This window comes from Anticarsia gemmatalis, chromosome 11 (genome assembly GCF_050436995.1).
Source record: "Anticarsia gemmatalis isolate Benzon Research Colony breed Stoneville strain chromosome 11, ilAntGemm2 primary, whole genome shotgun sequence".
Lineage (NCBI taxonomy): Eukaryota > Metazoa > Arthropoda > Insecta > Lepidoptera > Erebidae > Anticarsia > Anticarsia gemmatalis.
Window position 1 is genome coordinate 7,513,526 of NC_134755.1, and position 23,250 is coordinate 7,536,775.

Sequence of the window (23,250 nt, forward strand, 5' to 3'; positions counted from 1 at the left end):
AATATTAAATATATTTTATAAAGATCGACATAATTTAGAAAGATAAATATGCGCGTAACTTTTTACATTGTTATGACTACTGTCATCTTCAAATTACTTTAAGTACTACAAATCTGAATTGGAAAAGAAATCGTCGAATCAAAAAAAAATTGCTTGAAGTCTAGTCGTAATTTGTGTTGGTCTTTTGTATGTTTTTAAAGTTATTCCGCGACATCATTTGTACCTAATGCGGGGTTGTCTAAAGTAAAATTGATAACGACATTCCCTCCAGAGGGCCAGAGCTATTTAAACATTAGTTCAGCTTCATGTAATATGGACACTTTATTAACTTCGAGGAAGACAATCATTTTAATCTCAGAGTTTACAAAAATATTTATCCATTACCCTTCCTTCCGCGTAACTTTATTAAATATTAAAATGGGAAATTAATAAGCAGGGAATCATTTTTAGGCCTTAACATCAATCCCTGGAATATCAAAGTGAGCTTAAAAACTCATCATAATTAACATTCATTTAAATTTGAAATTATTCATGGCAGAAAGCGAAGTTACCCTGGTGGTATTTAACGCCGCACCTGCCCGAGGCGTCTTAGCGTGGTCGAAATTAATGCGACGCAAAGTCGGCAAAAGTCAATTACACTTTATTAAAACCGTCTCCATTTATATCAATTTGACGCAAACTGTTACAAATACTGGTAATGTTCCGTCCTTTCATCTGAGAGCGAGGCGGGGCTACGCAAGCGCCGGGAGCGTAGCACACTCGTAGACAAAGCGCTACGGGTAGCGTAGCGCGGCCAGTACGCAGCCATCGCGCCGCGAGCTCGCAGCGTGTCGCTGTGACCGCCGCCGTCGCCGCTCTCACGCCGCGCGCCGGCACCGCACTCAACCCCACGCAATTCACCTGCCGATGAATATTTAATCGGCCCGATTCCGATGCCGAATGAATGAGGGAACCGAGCCACCCCACTGACACTCATGACAACACTTTTGTTGACAAATTTGTAATTCTTGGAAAAGTTGTTTCGATTACGATGTCGTTGGGGTAAACTAGTTCAGCATCATGATCCGAAGATTGGTTTCGTGCACGGCGGCAGCGACGCCTGTCCTGCTGCTGCTTATAATTAGCGGTTCCGTTACCTCCTCCGACGGTAAGTCGAACTCATTAAGTAATTAACAACGTAACTAATAACTTAGTTTGGCAAAATGTTAGTTCATAGCTGAGTCTGTTAAATTAATTATAAAAGGAAACAGTGAAAGCGTAACTGAAAAAGTTTACATACTAAAATAATTAGATGAGCGTAGTTACGTTGTTGCTTGCTAATTAAGGAGTTAAATATTTATTTTATTATTATTGTTGTACTTTACCCCTTTAACATTTTGTTTTACATTTATAACGAAAAATATGAAGGTGTTGAGGCAGAAAGAACGTTAAAAATGTTTTTATTTTCGTGGGGAAAAGTTTTGGAGTCACGATGTTGGGTTCTCGGTCGACAAGTTTTAACAATCTGGCGGTCAGCTTCTCCACATCGCAATAAAACACGTGGCTGAGCTTTATATAAAACTTCAAAACATTACGACACTCGCACCATCGCTACACGTTTATACTGCGCTTTTACATTGCACCTGCTGCTAGTTTGACATTATTCTTTCCTCCGATTTTTATTTTATGTGTAGAGAATTAAATGAATATAAAAGGTGTTATGTATGATGTTTCTACGGCAAAAAGTAAGATAATAGCGGTAGTTTCTTTTCTAAGAACAACATATAATTTAAACAGGATATACTTTTTCTTTGATGTTTTGTTCACCTGTAAACACCCACAGCTGTTCATCGGTGTCTATAACAACGTTCTTTTAGATTTAATACGGATTTATGGACAAATACCTAACAAATAATACACAGGTGGATAGATAGTTTCTTGTTGTTAGCCCTAAAATAAACATATTCATGTTTGCTTTTACAAACCGTTAGTAGTTTGGTATTTATCACATGTAAAATCTATCATAAATTAAATAAAACGTATGCCTTTTTTAAAGATTATCTTAGATTATACTCTTATATCACAGAAATTTGAGACGGGTAATAAATCTGGATCTAATAAAGTTTCACATGACAAATACGAACCGTAATTGCTTTCTAAATAAGTAATTAAAAGAGTATGTTTAAAAATATAAAGTTGTTCACGCACACATCAACTACACGTAGATGTAAAGTACCTGCTCGCTTTCTTGTCTACGCCGGCGGCGTCCTTGATGTCAAAGAGCCATTGTTTATGGCATATCGTGGCTTCTAAACGTCACAACATCTATGGACCTTGGAAACTTTCCCCCATATAGATAAGCGTACGCCTTTTCTTTACTTTGTTTATGAGACAACTTTATACTGCATCAATTATTATCAGTATAAACATTTCCTATTTTTGCCGCCATCGAAAATCCCGTTTCATGTTTACACACTAAATAGAATTAAAATGGTCAACGTCACTGTGTAATTAACAAACATTTGAAATTTGGCTTTTGATTAACGTTTGTTTATAGGAATTAAACAAATTAATGTTCACAAATATGCAATTATTGACGTCACATATTCCTCAATGGTAGGAACGTTTTGTAATTTCTCAGAATAGGTACATTACATAAATGTACACTTTTCATGTTTGATTGATACTAGGAACTGCAGTTAGAAGTAAACGAGAATAAGCTATATTCTGACGATATAGTTTAACACATCCGCCGAACTGTGGATGTCCAATAGTACTCAAGCCCGTTGGGATTACTGTTCGAGGATCACAGGTGTAAAACTTTATTTATTTATTAATAGCTCCAGTCACCACTCACCAAAAATAAGCCAACTATATTACGCAAACTTGGCATCGTCAAACAGATTGTTTCGATAACTGTTTCCACAAATGGCGTCTGTCAACACTAACATAGCAATTAAAACATCAACAAAAGCGAGATTTATTATTTAAATGCCGTTATTAATACCATAAACTCATGCAGCGGCAAACAATTGACATATTTTTCCGCCATGCCTGTTCCAACGTTGATATCTATAACCCCCATTATTCAGCGGATTAGCTTTTTACTGGATGAGTCGTAGAATATTCAAAAGGGAATTATTGGATTTTGTTGAATCTATACGAGCGTTCCACTAAAATCGGTCTAATCTTTTATTGTTCTTTGTTTATTCGAATTGAATAATATTTGGCAACCTCACTTGTTGAAATAACTTGATTCGAAAATCGATCGCAAATTACGATTGCGATACAATAAGTAATTCAATACTGTTTTATTTGTGGAATGAAAACAGAGAGGGAGAAAGAAAACAAACAAGATTGTGTTCCCGACAATTTCACTATGTCAGCTCTTAGCAACAACTCGGGTTCAATTATTGACCTCTCCAACAGTTATCAAGCTTGCAATTACCGATGGAGCCCCAGCGCGTGTTTGATTACTACCTCTATTAATATAGAAATCACCTATCTATGTTCAATCGTAGAGTAATACGAGTACGACAGTATACTGACAGAGATACTGACCTACTTACTGGAGCAACGTCTAGACATTAATAATATGCAGATATTGGAAAATATCTTACTTCTGTTATAGTAATGAAAATATCACTGAAGTTCTGGCTAGCGATAGGATCATGTGTTCTCTGTATTAGTAGACTTAGATGCGAATCTTACTTTTAAATAATTCTTTTTATTTAAAAATCATGAACTTAGCTCAATATGATAATTATGGAAAAGGTTTTTAAATAATATTAACTGTCTTGTAACGAAAATAATAGTTCATGGTTTGTACTGGAAAATACTTTAAAGTGCTTTACGTTGCATTCATAATTAATGGTCAGTTAAGAGGCCAGGATTAAAGTAAATTTTTTTATTGGATACATTCTATTTATAACTCCAAAGCATCTCTCGTTTAATTGATGCAAAGAAAAATCTTAATTTACAAGAATAAATTGTACTTTATTAAATGCATTTATGGGGCTTCAACCTTTGAAATCGTTCACAGAAAAATTGTATGGATTTCTAATTAATTAACGAATGAAGTATATTTTGATTGATCGGTATAATCTCACTTTTTATTTAATTTTATTACAAAAAGTTAAACAAGAGCTAAATTCATGTTTTGTATTGGAAATATAACAAAACATTAACTGTAAAACAACCAAGAATCGAATTAAAATACTTCATAGTTTTAATAAAATAAGGACTATCTGTTAATTAATGCAACTAAACTACAAAAAAATATTACAAGATGAGGTAGACTTTTCACTTAACTTTTATACTAGCCTATAATTTTTTTTATGTTGAATATGGTTATAAATTTTCCACTAAATATATCCTAGAATCTTTTAAAAACTTTATCCAAATCGTTTCAATCGTTATGACGTAACAAAAGTTAAAACAAACACACTTCCTCGTGAAATATGTTGATAAAGATAATTTTGTTAATACGTTCGAATATAAATAAGCAAATGTCAGTAATGTTGCATAACGAATCGAAATTTAATTATTACTCATTAACTCACGTATTTTGTTGTTTTATTAAAGTTCCGTGTTCACGAAACATAACATACTTTCCATATATAATATCACGGTTTTTTCCATAGGGGTAGGGAACACCAAAGAACGCCACTTGGTACGATCCTTACAAACTTTTTTATTCATACATCTTGTCATACAGTATCGCCAGTTACAAGTATAGTACTTCAGTATAATTTATTTCGTAGTGCAAAATTAAATTGTCATAGGATATGCGTATGTAAACCAATCCAGCCTTTTAAGGAAGGGTTATTATGCAAAATTTGTGCTCTTCACTATACATACCTAGTAGTTTCTACTTAGTCCTTCCGCAAATTATATCTTTATACTATGTTACGAAGTTTCTGAAATTATCTCATCGGTTGACGTTTAGAAGGTGGTGAAAAAGCTTGTAGCTTTAACCTATAAGACAGGACTCCTCTCACCAGTCCCCTTATTAAAAAATATTAAGTATAAGAACTGAAGTATGTAATCACAAAGGTCATCAAATTGAACAAAACAAATCTTTTTTCATACTGATGTATATAAATGCAGCTGCTAAGATTGATAAGAAAATCTTTAAAAATGCAGTTACTTTAGGTCGTAAAAGAAGAGATTTTCTGTATTACAAATCCAGTAGCAGTAAGTATGGTATATTCACTAGTAAATTGCCACCAAGTATTCTATAAAATGAGTTTCAAATAGCGCAATTACTTCGAACACGTGATCTGTTATAGACTTAACCACTGGTATTTTTCCACTCAAAAGTGTTCAGAGCTTAGGACTGCAACGGCAGGATGATGACGTAATCAGTCTCGCGCGTGGACAGATTATTTAATAGCTAAAACCTTTCATTTGTATTTTACTATGATTTCATACAGCTTTTTATAATAAAACTTTATTACGTCCCCGCTTTTAGACTACGTGACACGTGGATAATATTTTTCAAAAATGAAAAATGAAGTCTTTATGAAGTGCCGCATGCTGATTCAAGGTTTAAACGATACAGAAATAAACTACGTTTTATGAATGGATGACGTGTTGAAACAACATAAAATTCCACTTTATTGATACCTCCAATAGTCAGGCGAGGCAATGATGCGATTATAGAATTATCCCCTGATTCACTGATACTATATTGATGATTTTCACTATATTGTAGCGACACCTACTTTTAGTAATCAAAAAACTGTTGATAATTAAATACAAATAATAAGTACGTATAATGTATGCATATTGTTATCGTATCAAGCAGTATTTATGTATCAAAGTGATTTCAAACGACGTATGGCAACAAAAATAGAATCATGACACTGATAAATCAGGTAAATTACCCCAAAAGGTTAACGAAACGTTAAAATTATATGTTACTGAAATAAAGCTAAGCACTCATAAAGAATATTTGAACCGGTAATATAATTGCGATTTACATTTGAATAGAAATAGAGGTTACTTTCATTTGTATTGACCGCAATTCTTGAGTAAATTACTATCAGTCTCAAGTTGGATGAACTTTCAACTCTCGAGATCGCAACTTACCCACCTTGTGTATGATTATTTGCGAGTTGCCGGCGCTATACTTCAATTTGTTACTCAACTCGGGAACGCCTTTGCTGAGAACTTGCTCCCAGCTAGAATGCCGGTTCATTGCGACGCCAATTGCCACATAAACAAGCCTCGCCCAACCCGAGCTATGCGGTCGCGATAGCAAAACTTCGTTGTTTACTGTTCTCACTACATATCATAAAACATCTATTTTGGGCCAAACTTAAACACTCATCTTTCCCAAGTTAACAAGCCCAACAAAGTTTGTTGTTCATAAAATAATTATTATTACTTACGAAATATACGTACATACAAGGAAAAGGTGACGATTTTCCAGAATTACATTGTTATAATGAGAACAATCTTCCACGAACTCTACGAAAGATTCTTCTTACATTACAATGTAATTACTAGTAAAGTTCAGAAAAGTAAGTACGTACATACAAATACTTAAACATGAACAAAATACTCGTAGCCCACAATTTGGGAAGGTTTGGTTAAATAATGATTGATGATTATCAACAGACAGTGTACTTAACTATTATCTAAATAAATGAGAAACGAGACAAAAAAGTACGTTTAGTAAAATCTAACCAGAAAATCAATAAAATACGAAAACCGTACTAGATTTTTCAGGTGAAATCTCATTTTCCGAATTTATAGAGCTGTTGCTTTCATAATAATCCATATATAAATCAGTTTTTGCGTTCGTAAAATATTGCGACACAAGATTTTAATAACTTCACAAGTCGTCTGTTACATGTGTACATAGTTTACAATTTGGCGCAAGTCAACGCCCTGCTTACCTGGAAAAATGTAATTTTTACTATGAAACAACCATAAATCTTGGGGCTTTTTCATAAAATTTCGTAATACATGTCATACGACTCTCGTATATTGCACGTAACTCGACGATATTCAAGAAAATTTGTCTTCCTGTGAAATCATGAAAAATTTCAAGATGTGTGAATCTGTGTTCGGTGTATTTCATAATACACTTACATTTGAAATGGTACCAGTTTGTTTACAAGCTACCAAGAATCACATAGTTTACTCCATTCTTTATTGCGGTATCCATCTCTATTTATAAAAAGATTTCATTTTGAAACAACGAATAAAAAACACCAGTAACTTTCTCGTTAATATTGCTAGTCTCTAGTAGTTCTCTATTAACAAAACAATTAAAATTCTTAATCTGATATGTCTCCTATTTTGTTTATAGAAATCAGATAAAGCCGAAAGCAGTTTTCATTTTCTCGGTGGTTATATAGGTGAACATTCTTCCCGGCAGTGTAAACCGATTTAAATAAATAGGATATTATTCGAAAGGGTCTAAGTGCGGATCGACTTAGTAAAATTTTTGGAAATACGGAATAGCGGCTTGTATAAAACTCAAGTAAATGATCGAACATACAAGCCTTGAATTTGATTAAGCGGTTTTGACAAAATGTTTTTTGGTAGCAGGCTACGATTAATATATTAAGTAGTTTAATAATCATAACAACAAATAAATCCTAAACTAAGTATACTTCATTTTTAATATAATTTGTATTCAAATAATAACAACAAAAGCTTACTAAAATAAAATACGATGAGAAACAAAAGTAAATGCAATGATAAACCACGTCGTCAAATTACATATTGTTCGCACAAATATTGAATAAGCAAATATGAACATTGCTAACTGTAGATAAACACAATGAATACCGAAGTTGAGTATTTTTCTGAGAGAATTCGTATTTCTAAAAAAGTAACAGTCAGTTTCCCGCTTCATGATAAACGGTGTCAACAAAATGTTAATAACTATTATGGTAACCTGTTTATAATTAGAGGGTTAATGACACACGTTTACACGAGTGAATGCACACTAACACGGGACTGTGTTAGTGTGCATGTGCTAGGTAGTGTATCGCTTCATTGGGGCTCGACATCTGGCCCGGCCGTGTGTACCGCGCCCTCGGTCCCTCTATCTAATGAAGCCAATTTTCCGCGCGCGCTCCACCTTGCTTTCCTTTTGAATTTTCTCGCGTATTTTCCCTGTCATCCATCTCCTTCCGCGTTTCCGCACAAGCAGATTACTTTTGATTTCGAATTCCAAACACCATTGATTTAATAAACAGCAAATGTCCAGCTAATCATAGCGGGAGAGAAGGAAATCGTATTATACCAATTTTGTACTGGAATTTTGTGGGTTGTACAATAATATCCGTTTCGAAGTAGTTTCGGATCCTTGAGTACTACAAGATAGACTCAATCGAGAAACAATATTTGTGTTGAAATGAAATATTATTTTTAGATAGCTTTTTTATTCAATTTGACTTATGATTGTCAAATTGTATTGTTTCTGTTAGAAGTAGTACTTACGTGTTACTTATGATCTAATTTAAACATGTATGTATAAATTATAGATTTAATAATTATATTAAAATTATAAATTATTAGATAGCTTACTCAACAAAATCCAATCCAATTTGTGTACTAATCAAGCAACGCACTAAAGCTCAATCCATGTCATCAATAAATCTGGAAAATAAAACAAAATCAACACATACGAAAACATAATTGAAACATTCACTAAGCCGAAGTTTTAACACTCCTGCTATATTCGTCAGAACATACACGATTCACAAAAGTTAAATCTAAAACTAACAACTTCGTACTTCGTAGTATATTGAAAAAATAAACACGTAGTCATAAGACCAAAAGTGTAGTGGGTCGGAACACGGAGGCGGCGCAGCGGCAAACACGTCTGTCTCGATTAGACGCTGCTGCTGCGAGTTTTCAACTAATTTTTATTAACTTCCGAACGAACTTTCTCGAATGTGTTATTTTTAAAAGAAATCTCCGAGTATATAAAGCTCCCCTATTTGCCGTAGACAGTCTTTCGTCTCGTAGAAATATTTCCAGGCAAATTTTCTCTTACTCAAAGTTTATGCTAGTTGCCTCCGAGTCAGATGCTACGTAACCGGTATTACGAGAATACGAACGAAATGCAGAATACTAGCTCTTATTCAACAACCATTGAAAATTACCCACCCGTATACCTAACTGCAGTGACACAACATAGCTTTGTAACAACAAATATTAGAATCTCGAGAGCGAGCACCGGAGTACGACAATTTATGCTTTATGAACTAAGAAAATAACTGTATTGTATTATTTAATATTGTCAATGGGTTGAAGCATTTTGTTCGTGAGCTATTTCAGGTTATTGATACAACTACTTACATAAACAGATGGTTATATTACCGATACATTTGGCAAGAACATATTATTTTGTAGCAATATGAAACAAAGACTATTCATGTAAAAACAATCACATAAGTATTACATTTTTGGGACTATCTTATTTACTTGAGTTGAGGTATTTACAGAATCGTAGAAATAAATCCTAACTAAAGTTTATCGTAACAATCGTGATTTAGGATAACGGTTGTTCATATTTATCGAAGACATTAAAAGATTACCGGTTTTGTACAGAACAATAGTTTTAAGAAGAAGAAGTTGTTTCTATAAAATTTTATTATGAAAGCGCTACTTCTTTCGAAACGTTTACCGTGATTAAATAATAGTTCCTGGTTAAAAATAAACCGTACCATTGAATACTGTTGAGCATTGATTTGATAATGAATTTATAACCACTACCTAGTTCATACGTAAATAGGAATTGACATACGATACGTAGCCCGTTTATTATTCTACCAGTTACCGTCAAACATTTATCATGAAAACAATAATTGATGATGACAAGTTGGTATCGTGAACACACTCGTGTTTCGCCAACATTCCCTTAACAATAGCGAAATTATATTATTATAATCCTATTAAAACTGTTTGTCATAATTAATGACCAGATTCATCAGTTCTTATGGATGATTTGGGTATGTGATGCAACGGATCATTAAACTTTAATCAGTGATCTATTTCACTACTTATATAAACTTTTTCATAATCATACCGCAAACGGACGGCAAAAAGTCACATTCATAAACCGTTCCATCAACTGACACATTTATAAAACAAATATCACGAAATTAAAACAAAAAAATGCAATGTAATTTCCAGTACAAGTAGGTTACTCTTAACTAAAACGGTAGTAAAATACAACTGGTGACTCGTGAGAGCAAAATTTTTCCAATTTGTCAACCGACGTAAAATATGTTTTGGTATTTTTATGTTCCATAAACACCAGCAAGACGTATTTTGATTTCCATTCCGCGTTTATCCAAAATAGTCGCGACCGATTTTCATAACAGATTTATAGCAAGGATTGGAAATATTGTACGCTTAGTTTTTATAAAAGTTAACAGTTTGAAATATACGCGTTTATTGCATGCATTTTTCAAAAGTTGAAATATGCATCTGCATTTATTAAACAAAACTATACATGAATAGTCTGTTGGTAGTCGAAGTGGAGGTATAATTGTTGGTAGGTATACACAGTAACGTGTTTCGGCGACCCGGCACGAGTCGACACCGCTGCCTATAGTCCCATATTTCGTATGTGCGGAACGTTTGGCCATATTTCTCGACGTCTATGCCGATGCTGGCACCGGTAGCATTTCACGCGACGTTCCCCGGTTTTTCGATGTGCGGTTTCCGCGCGACAATACCATTTTATTTACGGCTGAACTGCACCGCTCTATGGAGTTCAGTCACGAAGCGAATGTAAGTAAGTGAATCTCGCGCCGCGTAGCGTCACCGCTCACACCGTTTCGCGTAATTCACCCTGGTCAGGCACGCTTGCGTTTCCAATCTAGTGATATGAGCCGGAAACCAGTGCAGGCTACTACAGCCAGTCGAGGTCATTTTAAATCTACTTCGCTTTATCTTTTTAAAGTAATCTAAACTTTTGATCATATTCTTGGATCCAATATGTCTTGTAGCATGCACAACTGTCAGACGGTTGCCAAGCAGTGGGACAGTAACGGGTTAAAAAAAATAAAATCATTGCTAAGCCAGTTCCAATAGATAGTGAAACAAAAAAGAAATAAAATATAAAATAAATAAAATTCCAATTAAAACTCAAGTGTACAACGTAGTAACGTTGTGTTATCTACACTTGATCAATATCAAACTGTGTTGTATTCCGCAGGAATCAATGCATGCACCAATTATTAAATATGTTTTATTAACCCATACTTCCACCGAATGAAATGATCAAACATTATCTGTAAGTAACGAGTGCTGCTCAACTATCTGGAAGCCGTAACGAAGCCATTAATTTTAATTGTTTCATAAATAAAAAACGGCATCCGAGAGAATCCGATTCATTTATGGATGACCGCATAAATCATTGCGTTTCCGCACCCGTTCTGAAATGGACCGAAGAAGTATCCGCACTTTTTCCGTATTTCATTTATTCATTACCATCCGTCAATTATTTGTTATTGAGTACCGACATTTAAAAAAAAATATCATATCATCTCATGGTTATACATTTTCGAATAATAAGATACTGTCAATAAATGGTAATAGTATGTGTAAAACCGAATATGTATTGTTTTTTTTTTTTGTTTTATTTAAATACTGCTACGAATGTGTGCACTTCTGTGCTACGAACTACATAAGCATGAGTATCGTAGCACAGAAGCAACTGAGCTCAAGCGTGAGTAACATTTAACAAAAGCGCAAATTTTAATGTAACAATTCACAAGAAATGCATTCATAACACAAATAACATAAATCAATTAAAAGACGTTATGTGGTAAACATATATTTACGACGTTACATACGAACGCGATTTAAGATCTGCCGACACGCCGCAAACACAATTTATCCAACATATTTACTTACACGATTGTTTTAGACCGTACGGAAATCAAAGCGTAAATGTTGCGAAAGAAAGTTTCGTGGAAAGGTTATAAAAATATCTGGAGGACAGGTTGGCGTTATATTGCCGTTATAAATCAGTCGCGGGACAGGCGGCGAGGCGCGCGTCGCGGCCGCGGGCGTCGCACGCCGTCGCGCGCCGTCGCGTGTTCGACGCAGTTCCACCCCGTGTCGCCTCACAATACACATATGCATAAATTGACTATATGACTCATATGAAATACACGGCCATATATATTCTGTATATTGTTCGCAATATTTTGAATTGCTGTCGCCGAAGAATGCGACAATTTCTTGGTATTATTTAAAAAGGGAGTTTTGTAACGGTAAATCTTAATTAAATACTGGAAAGTAAAATATCTTTATAAAATTAAAGTACTAATGTACAATATAAATTGGGATACACCGATTATCTATCAGGCTCAAGAAACACAAATTAAATTTATTTCCAAATCGCTTTCACACAGCATGAAGTACCATCATAATACATAATTTAAACTTCCTAGCATATACCACATAAACTTCGCAGATGGCGAAATTTATCATTAAATTTTAAAGAAATAAAAGCTATTATACCTATCGATAGCAATAGCGTATCAATACAGCCTCTTATCCTTCCAACTACTCAGATTGAAATTATGAGGAACATGGAATATATCTCGATAGTTTACAGAAAACCCAATACAAAAATCCTGGAATCATTGAAACGGATAATGCCCATATGAGAAGACATTTTCAGAATTCCCTGATCTTTCGGAACCCTTTTTAGGCGAATCGGTATTGCACTTGAATGTTATTATGCTTATACCAGATCAATGCCAATATGAACAATACAATATAATTTCAATAAATGTTTAAAGCCCAGAAACTGTAAGTAACCGATTTTATTATACGTAATGAGCGCACTTAAAGCAACAGAGTAATTTGAAATTTAAAAATTAAAATATTATAACCGACTGTACACAAATTGATTATAAAAATGCTAAGTAAATGTTGATAAGCATTGACACATCAATGATAATTGATCACTACAAATCTATACTTCTATACTAATATTATAAAGCTGAAGAGTTTGTTTGTTTGATTGTTTGTTTGTTTGTTTGTTTGAACGCGCTAATCTCAGGAACTACTGGTCCGATTTGAAAAATTATTTCAGTGTTAGATAGCCCATATATCGCGGAAGGCTATAGGCTATATATCATCACACTACGACCAAAAGGAGCAGAATACGAGTAAAAAATGTTACAAAAACGGGGAAAATTTTGACCCGTTCTCTCTTATGTGACGCAAGCGAAGTTGCGCGGGTCAGCTAGTTAATAATAAAAGCTAGCTAATTATCTTGGTTAATTCAAATTTGCTAACATTTCCATATTTTTTACTAAAACAATTAAACAGTACCGCAATTCTCTACCACTATCGAGGACCGACAACCGGCTAGTTATCGAAAAAAACTGTACGAAAATCGGTACAGCGCCTCTAACGGGCATCGTAGAAACTATTTTTGCAGTACATTTTAAATGTCAAACTCTCGATACTCGAAGTAACGACTGTACAGACTCACGCTACAGATAAATAATACGTATACTTTAATACAAACTCCATTGAATATATTAATATAACAACAAGTGTCATATAAGTCACATTAGGTGCAGTTAACAAGACGTAACGTAGTGCCGCAACTGGCATTGAAGTGATTACGCTTAAGCACCTGTGCTAATAGCCATCGCACGTGATAATGTAAACAATTATATTATAATGGTTTAACGCGATACAAGAGGTGATAGGGTTAAGATTAGTATTTGTGCTCAAATTTTAAGAAGCTTTATGTTCTTAAGATGATTTAAAATAACTACTCTAGTGGTAATTAAATAAGTTGTAAATACTACAATATTGAAATGTATAAAAAAACTTTATAACTTGGTACTAATAAAACTTTTTTGATTATCAATTCAGCTTTTTTACAGGGGCCGATGTTAGATACCCATAACCACAACAAATATTAGCTCAAAAAGTAAAAAAAACATCAATAGACGGATGAACCATTAAAACGAATGATCCACGCAACTGTCTTCAAATGAACTCAAACAAGCACTTTGCGTCTTATTCTAGCTAGTGTCGTGATCTATCCACAAACTTCAAATTAGTTAACTAACCGAAATTTGTATTAGTTGTTTGTTCATTCAGTTTACACAATAGGGCCCGGGAACTGAAATTAGGCGCGACTGATAATAAACAGGCAGAGGAATCGAATCCCCGGCTAAATTGGCTTTATCCAGCTCTTAATACGAAGGGCTTTGCGAAGCGCTCGCGCCTCCAAGATGTGACCGCTAATTGTGTGCCGTATACATACATTACATTCACGACTTGAATTCTCTTAATATCCCGGACAGGCGCCCGTTCGACCAGCCACCGACATCGTACGCACCCATTTACAAGCGTCCGTACCTCTGCCAATGTAATTGTCCAATAGATCGGTTCCTCACATAATGCGTATCGTATAGCCGACATGTTCAAGTGAATCTTGTTGCATTTTGCATAAAATCGATACTCATGAATACCCACAGCCACACCGAAGCCGCCGTGAGACTCGGCAACTCGAATTTGCTACAATCCGTTTTATTTTTAGATGGGCACCAATTCCCGTATCGAAAATGGATAATTCAATTTTTAAATCACATCATATTTTCCCCTGCGTTTATTTCAACAGACAAGTAGGTATAACTTTCATCCAGTCTACCTTTAACATTTCCAACATCATTTTATTTTAATATGAAATACTATTTATTTTATTTTTATTCGCCAATACCAACCATCTTATGTTTTATTATTTTGTTTACTCTAACTTTGACTTCGAAAAACTTTTTCATTTTCCAATAGCACAAAGGAAATTTCATGTAATATAGCTATCTAATATGAAATTAAGTGAGTTCTCGACTACTCGCCAACCTAAACATTTTAACAATGAAAAGACCCTTTACGGTCATAATTGGTATTGAGGTGGCGTAGTGGGTTAATAGATTTCCACAGTAACTAATAAAAACAAACAAAAAAGATTAATCGCAGAATGGGTCTTTGACGCGTATTTCAATTAGAGGAAAGTCAATTTAGGGTGAAAGAGGTAAGTAAAGCGAGCGGCAGCGGTGGCGAGCGTCCCGGGCATCGGCGGGCGGCGCGGGTGGGCAGAGAATCTAATTTGCCGGGGTGCCCAACACGGACTTTTGTCACAACGTACTGTGCCAATTAGGTAAATACGCGAGCAGTGGACGAGGCGGCTCGGGGGCGGCGCGACCCGTCACGTGCATCCGTAAACACTTACGGCCTGATGAGCGGCCCGCCCGTAATCATATTTCAAGTGGCCGGGTAATCTCGTTGTCTCATCAACACCGACTACATTATTAACGCGTTACACTGTATTAGCGCTTATTAAAGTAATTAAACCCTTTACAGTGGGACTTAACCGACTTTGAGGGCTCTTAAGTTATGGAGGTTGCCTATTACGAGCGATTTGTAATCACGTGACGATATTACTTGAAACCGAAGCAATGTCGTTACTACTTTGCAAAATGAGTTCAATTTGTACTCAATACCATATTTATTCGTAGGATACTTAGATTCACTTCGTTAAGTAAAAATAGCGTAGAAGGTAGGCGTTGTCTTGCTAGTCTTCTTGAATAAAAGGTCACAGAAGTAGGTATCTATATGTTTTAATATAGTGGTGTCATAGATGTAACTAAATATAAAATTTGTAAGAAAAGTAATTAACAGTATTTCTCATTTAGCATCCAAATATTTTTGTCCTCAACTACCTAATCACTTAATTTGTTCATATTTATTTACCAAGTCTGCACGGTAGAAACAAGACACTCTCGCATAAAAATTAACGCAACTACCTGTTTTTACTCGCAAGTAATGAAAGTGTATTACACAAAGGTCTGGGTACAATTCTCTGAGGTCACGTATCGCACAAGACTACGACGCAACAAGCGAGTTTCGTCGTTTGTCTCGCTATTGTGTCACAGTTTTCGACAATGTGACATTAGAGAGTTAACCGCCTGAAATTGCACACACAACGCTGTGAAATTCCCAAGCTGCAGAAAATACAAAGCAACAATCATTTTTCCATTAAAAAAGACTTGATCCGGGACTAAGAGCACATTTCACGGGCCATCTATCTTGTGGGGATATTAGAAACAACATTTTCCGATTGTTTATACGTGCTCGGTAAGCTCTTCTTTCATTAGAGACGGCGACGTCGCTTGCACAGAAGGCCCGCACCGCTGTACCGCTAAGATTGATGGGCGCGGGATGGATTTGTTCTATTCGCGTTCTCACTCATCAATCATTCGCGGATATTTTTCCGTGTCTCAGGTTGTTTAGCCTAAATAGATTGTTGCAGCATTGAGGCATCGCTCATATCGACATGAATCGCGTTAGTATTGACGTCTTACACACGTAAGTCTTCGCACTTTCAAAGTGTCGGACATTATTCAAGTTTATCGACATGTTTTATTCATGTTATACGAGCTGCTTCCGAAAATGTAAAAACAGAACCCTTATGATGCGATTCACTCTATCAGTTACCTAGTCATCTTCAAAAGCCGTTTGATTATTTGATCTCACTATGATAACTTTGTAATAATATCTTAAACCAATTATTAATACAATAATATGTAACATGACCATATTATTGTTCGCACTTTATTAGCTTCACGCCCAATATATTTTGATAATTACGTAATTTAGAAGCAATAAATAGTTATATTATAAGGGTGTGACCACATTCCGCAAGCTGACCAGCTCTAACCGCCATTTGGTACACTTCACAGATAACCAAATGGGCTACTTGTGGTTTACAAGCCGCCGCGCACGGCTCTCGGTCCGTTGTACCTAGCTGTCATGTAAATAAGATTACAAGTTCCGGCCATTCCTATTGGACATACAATTTACAAGTACTAGGAATAAACTTGTTCGCTGTCTAAATCTACGGCAATTGAATTGCTTAAGCCGTGTTTCGTGCTTCTTGTGTATTTTCTTGTAAGCGAGAATTATAGAGAGATGGAATCAATAGGGTCCTGGCTGATATTACTGAATGGGAGTCATAATATTTTGTGCTTTGATGGATCGCCTTAGTACTTACATCTACCTAAATCTTATTGTATGTATTCATGAGCGACCCTTTATTGTTCCACGTTGTGATTGATTAATTTAAGTGTACAAGCTTTGAGTGTAAGCCCCTGCCAAGTGAGAATGTAGTCAAAGACGTTGTTTATTGATGCGTACGTCGGGTTTATGTTACAACTAAATTAATTACTACTATTTAGTTCAAAATATTTGCCATGCACCAAACTATAATATTTTATGATTGAGTGTAAAATTCAAAGCAATTTTCAGGTGCACTGCAATGCTAAATAGGTCTTTTATTATTGGTATATCGATAAAACATACTCGTGTTCATCGTTTGTCATAGCTACAATCCACTTCGCCTTCAATTTTACAAAAAAAATATTTTTGTAAATAGTATACCAGTCGGCACTGCGGTGATAGTACTGTTAGTGTATATAAATATTTTGTGGACGCGAGAGTGCTGAGCCGACCCTTGCTTAATAGCACTAACTGTGACAAAAATATTCTGACTAGAATTGCTCTGAGTCTCTCATAAAAACTACGGCTATAAAGTTCTTCTCTATACCTCCCAAAATGTTTTAAAAATATTCTAAAAAAGTATGCATGATGTATGCAAAGTCCCTAATCCGCACTTGGCCAGCGTGGTGGACTTAAGGCCTAACCCCCCCCCCCCCTCATTCCGGGAACCCTTGCCCAGCAGTGGGCCACTAACGGGTTAAATTTATTTATTTATAAATATTTGATCAAAGTGTATTTTGTTTCAGAATCACTGTTCCCTCGTTTTGTGGAGCCAGTTCCAAACGTGACAGTGACAGTGGGCCGCGACGCGCTACTTGCTTGCGTCGTAGAAGACTTGCGAGGTTACAAGGTAAATATATCACATAGTAGTAATAACGAGCATCATCAGCCTAGCCTTTTTGACAACTATGTTAAAGTAGGCTATAGAACACCAATGTTTTACATGAAGCGACTGCCTATCGAACCTCCATATCCCAATTGGGTTATAACAGGATACCCCTCGGTAAAACTGGTTATTTAAAAACAAAATTCTAAGTGAAGATTTTCAAGTGATAAGTGCTGAGTATGTCATTCCATGTACAACGTGTGAGTCGTAAACGGTTTTGATAAACTTAGGGATTCTCAAGTAGGTAGTAAAAAGGATCTTAGGTTACTAAGTAATAAAATATAAGATGATACATGAGATCATATGTCAGAACGATCAATTATTAATCGTGGTAATTAGTTATCATGATCTAATCTAGGTGAAGTAAACCGCAACGTTGAAGCAAGCTACATAGATACAAGCGCTAGGCATCTTGTTGGCGTAAGTTCAAATAGATATACAGCCTGCGTAGTGCCATGACGTCATACTATTGCGGCTCTATTATAGATTTATAAAGCAATTTGACAGCTGTATGAATACTCTGGGAATCTAGAGCGTCTGAGTCGGTCAACAACCATGCTCGCGTATTCAATAAAAATAAATTATTTGTTATTATACACGTTTACGATTACGAGTAATAAAACCATAACTGAATTCGAATAACACACCCATATTAAATCATCTCTATCACAGATACACATATGCTTCATATTAGATATATCAATGCTAGCCAGGAGCCGACTGGTCAATTTGACACATTGATATCGGAGAATACGGAGACGTCCAAAGATAATTAATTTGTAACTAACGCACCTAGAACCTTGGAACTAATATTATCAGAATAGATTACCTTGTTACACGTCGTCGACACCTGCCGTGCTTACAACTGCGAACACGAATAAACGTGTTCTCGATCTATAAAATAAAGTTTGTAAGCCATAGATTGGCAATTAAGAAAGCAAACACCGGTAACCTAGAATCAGCGACGATGGCGTCAAACGCCATGATGAACGACCGCTGTGTAATTCTATGAGCGGATACGTTGCGCCAGAAACTTCATACAGCTCTATTCGTGCGGTGCTCGGGCTAAAGTTTTAACAAGCCAACTTAATATCACTTTGCTCAGAATGCACGATTCGCCAGTTATTAATCATGCAGGACGGCTAGTTAGCAAAATTGGAGTGCCGTGTAGTACTCTCAGATTTATTTTGGACGAGGTGCGACTAGCTCATCCTTCAACACGGTAATATCCATAAAAATGATTTCCGTGTTACTAAAATTATGTCACTTTTTGAATTTTTAACGTCGAGCAAAATAAAGCTGGTTATATTTACGTCTGACTTACTATTTCGAGCATACAAAAATTTAGAGAACTTTTTACTTAACAGATTTAACAGAACATTTAGCCAACATTTCAATGAAAACCATAAATTCTTTGAAATGTTCAAAGTGAAACTCTTCCATTTGCCGCACTTTTACATTCTCTGCCCGTTCATCCGTGTATCTTTCTAATGCTTTATATGCTTATATTACAAGGAAAAGATTCACAGCTTTAGAACGGTTTTGAAATCTGTGCAAGAGATTTGAAATAGGAATTCGTGGTATCATTGAAATAAGTATTAAGAAATTTTTTTTTTTAACAGGTAGCGTGGGTGCGAGTGGACACACAGACAATTTTGAGTATCCATCATAACATCATAACTCAGAACCCTCGCATCAGTTTGTCGTACAATGACCACCGGTCGTGGTACCTTCACATCAAGAATGTGCAAGAAGTAGACCGTGGATGGTACATGTGTCAGGTGAACACGGATCCTATGCGCTCAAGGAAAGGATACCTGCAAGTCGTGGGTAAGCACCATTCAACTTACTCTTTCATCTGATATTATTATCAATATAATAAATGTTAAAATTAACATAAATCGTTACAAACACTCAAAATGTCAATATGTTGTAAATGAATTTATCTAATCTAGCTAAATATCCCTAACGTAAACATTAAATCTACGGGGTAAATACCTGAGTGTAGAGCTTTCCCAAGTTCAGGCGAAGCAATAAAGTCACAAATTCATACAACATTGCTGTGGTTACGTTACGGCGACCCGGTCATATAGAGCAGGTAAGGGGTTGCCTTACCCTTTTATATAATAAAAATTATTACCCTCAAAATCGATTAATGTTTCCGTAATACACTCTAGAAGCAAATAACTGAGCAAGATTGTTGCTAACACAATTTAGACATCATTTCCTTGATTTATCAAGATTATTTCCCCCAGGAGTTGATCAAGAGAGCAGGCGTACTACTCTCTGATTACCTCCGACAACTCATTCGTACGCTTTGAGCAACAATGCTATGACTTCCAAGGCCCCAAGCAAGATAGTGTCTATAATTTGATAAACTTGACACGCGCTAACATTAAACAGAATAGATTACTATTCCGAACATCTGTGATACTCGATATCATTCAGTCAACTTTTAACTATATTGGTTGGTAACTTGAATATTTGTCTCCAGTCCCACCTGTGATCATCGACAACATGACGTCAACGGACATGGTGGTGCGTGAAGGCACAAACGTCACGATGGTGTGCCGCGCCACCGGCTACCCCGAACCCTATGTCATGTGGCGACGAGAAGACGGACAAGAATTCAACTGTAACGGCGAATCTGGTGCGTACATAATCATTTTCTTTATTCATTACAAATTAAAAAGCTTTTCTAACAATTTCAAGCTAAATTGTATCTTTAATGGAGAAATAATCTTCCTGGAAACATTTGTTTTTTTCTGTTTGTAGCAAGTTAAAAGTCTATTATGTTCTTTTAAATGGAAACAGAAAGAACAGCCGGCACTCCCGTTAACAAAGGATTTAGGTACTCTTATAAATATCCGGTCAAAACATTAGTTCCCGGACACTCATTATGTTGACGCTCTCTCAACGGAACAAAACAGATGAAAGAAAGAAATCTCTGAAGCGAGAAATGGACTGGAATGAACCCACTGGGATACCACTCGAGTATATCGGACAATCACAAACGGACATTACACGTTCGAAAATTGCAATCTTTTTCGAATTATTTTAACAACGTCATTATTTTAAACATGACAAATTGCTTCAAATAATTTCATAAAAGTTATTTTATATGTTGTGTACTATGTAATTATGCACATTTAACTAATGAGCTTATTTTAATTAACGATACGGGGAAAATTGATTGTCTGTTGTGGTGTAATATGTACATTGAATAGTACTTAAGTGGTGTGCTTATATTAAGTGGAGGATCATTATAATTATGCGCAAAGGGATAGAGCACAGTCTATTTAACACTCATTTAAACCTGTATCAAGTGGTGTGTTTACTTACAATTTAGTTCTATTCTTTGTTAATCTATATTTGTTCGAGTAGTGGTTTTGTAAAGGAGTGGTTCATTGGATAGATCACTAGTTCCATACTTTATTCAACGCGAATGTTGCATTATTTACGATTACACAAATTTTAATAAAACAAAACATTATTCAACTTCCCCTCTACCGAGTATTCGAAGATAAAATATACGTATGAGATTTAACTCTGAACAATATTGTAAGGCAAAAGTTTACAATAAATCGCATCTATTCAGAACTTTGAGCGTTAGAATGATCAATATCTATCAGAGAGTGACAAGTACAAGAATATTGTTTGTTTGCAGTGAACGTGGTAGACGGCGAAAACTTAACAATATCGAAAGTATCGAGGCTGCACATGGGCGCTTACTTGTGCATCGCCTCGAACGGTGTGCCACCATCGATCAGCAAGCGGGTCGTGCTTATGGTGCAATGTAAGTTACGTCACTGGCGTATCATCACTATTTTGTAGTGATTTTTTTTCTAGTTGTATTATTACATTACATATTAGATTTTAATAGGACGGTATTTCAATATGTATTTTTTAAATATACATAGATGTTGAAGTTTCATTTAACCGTAGATGAATTATAAAAGATTTTAGCAGATTTTTAAACAAAATTAGACTCATAGTGTAGAAGGGAAATAATTAGAAAACACAACGAACTATAAACAAGAAAAGAGTTTATTTTTCCCACCGTCGACGTTGCCGTCGTTGGCAAGCACGATACAAAAAACCACATTAGTGATGAAAACAAAGTTGCCAACGCCAACCGCAAAAAGTGGACTAATTTGACAAATCTAACGTTTTTCTTTTATAAACGAAAAAGTAACGACCTAGTATTTAAGCTGATTTATATGATGCGACAAGAGATTCAAGGCGATCACGCATTTTGTCAATTTCTGCGAGTTCAACGTCTTGGTTCAATTAATAGTCAAACATTTGTTCTATTATCAAATAAGGTAACCTTTTTTCGGTTCTACATTTGGCGTAGCAGCGTAGACAGATCTACGGCGTAGCAACTTAACTACGGTCACTATAGTTATCCACACCTAATGAGGGGCTCGGAGCCAAATGATTATTACACTAATCAATAAGGTTTGCTTAGTTGAACAGCGCTACGAGCGTGACCGATGTTTGCGTATCGAGATACCTCCATGTCTTCTGCACTACGTTAAGCTATCCGTGTTGTCACGCAAACGTGATTGTCTTACAACCAGTTCCCAGAAACTCTGACGTACAAGTGATCAAACTTTAGTTACCAAGTTAGTAGTCTGTCGGCGAACAGTCCATAACACGGTGAAGAGCAAATACACTTGCTATTAAAAATTTTGCTGTTAGGTGAAAGCATGACTTGGTTTGTAAACACATTGCTAAGTAAAATAACCTTGTCAACTTCAATAATTTGTATAGAAAAAGCTTGGTAAGGCAAACTTCGGTGTCGTTAGTCAAGAGAATGTCAGTCAGAAGTGTCAGGGGCCCCTGGGATTTAACTAATTTGCAACATTTTGCGTCGAAAAAATACTGAAACGGGTTTTGGCTTTTACGAGTCATTCGCAAATCTCTTGACATTTCGTTGTACACACGCTTAGAGCATTCGTTCGTCAGTTGCATATGGTGCAAACTACTACAGCCTATATTCATCGTATATTAATTACAATATATGGTAAATACTTAATTTATTAGAAATCCATACACGTGTAATACCTCAAACGGGTAGAAGACAATATAACCTTGAAAATTACCAATACTTGAAATAAAAGGAAACAAATAAATGATGTAAAGTAGTCTACGTTAATACAATCTACTAATAGAGCTATTCTGACCTGTTTGTGGATAATTCACTGTGTCCACTTGTATCGATCGTATCTATTTTATTTATGTTAAACGTTCTTACAAGTTCGGAGTACGTAGTTGTGACTATCTTGTCTTTTGTTTTGATGACAACA

The 23,250-nt window shown here is 35.6% G+C and overlaps 1 protein-coding gene across 1 annotated transcript in view; it reads left to right on the forward strand.

Moving 5' to 3' along the window:
* Nucleotides 1-814: 814 nt before the first annotated feature.
* LOC142976494 (lachesin-like) overlaps nucleotides 815-23,250 on the forward strand; it is a 30,020-nt gene continuing 7,584 nt past the window's right edge. Inside the window, exons 1-5 of the mRNA XM_076119897.1 lie at nucleotides 815-1,147; nucleotides 17,799-17,902; nucleotides 19,561-19,768; nucleotides 20,433-20,588; nucleotides 21,606-21,734. Coding sequence (XP_075976012.1) covers nucleotides 1,060-1,147; nucleotides 17,799-17,902; nucleotides 19,561-19,768; nucleotides 20,433-20,588; nucleotides 21,606-21,734 — 685 coding nt within the window. The 5' untranslated portion in view covers nucleotides 815-1,059. The remainder of the gene's footprint in view (nucleotides 1,148-17,798; nucleotides 17,903-19,560; nucleotides 19,769-20,432; nucleotides 20,589-21,605; nucleotides 21,735-23,250) is intronic.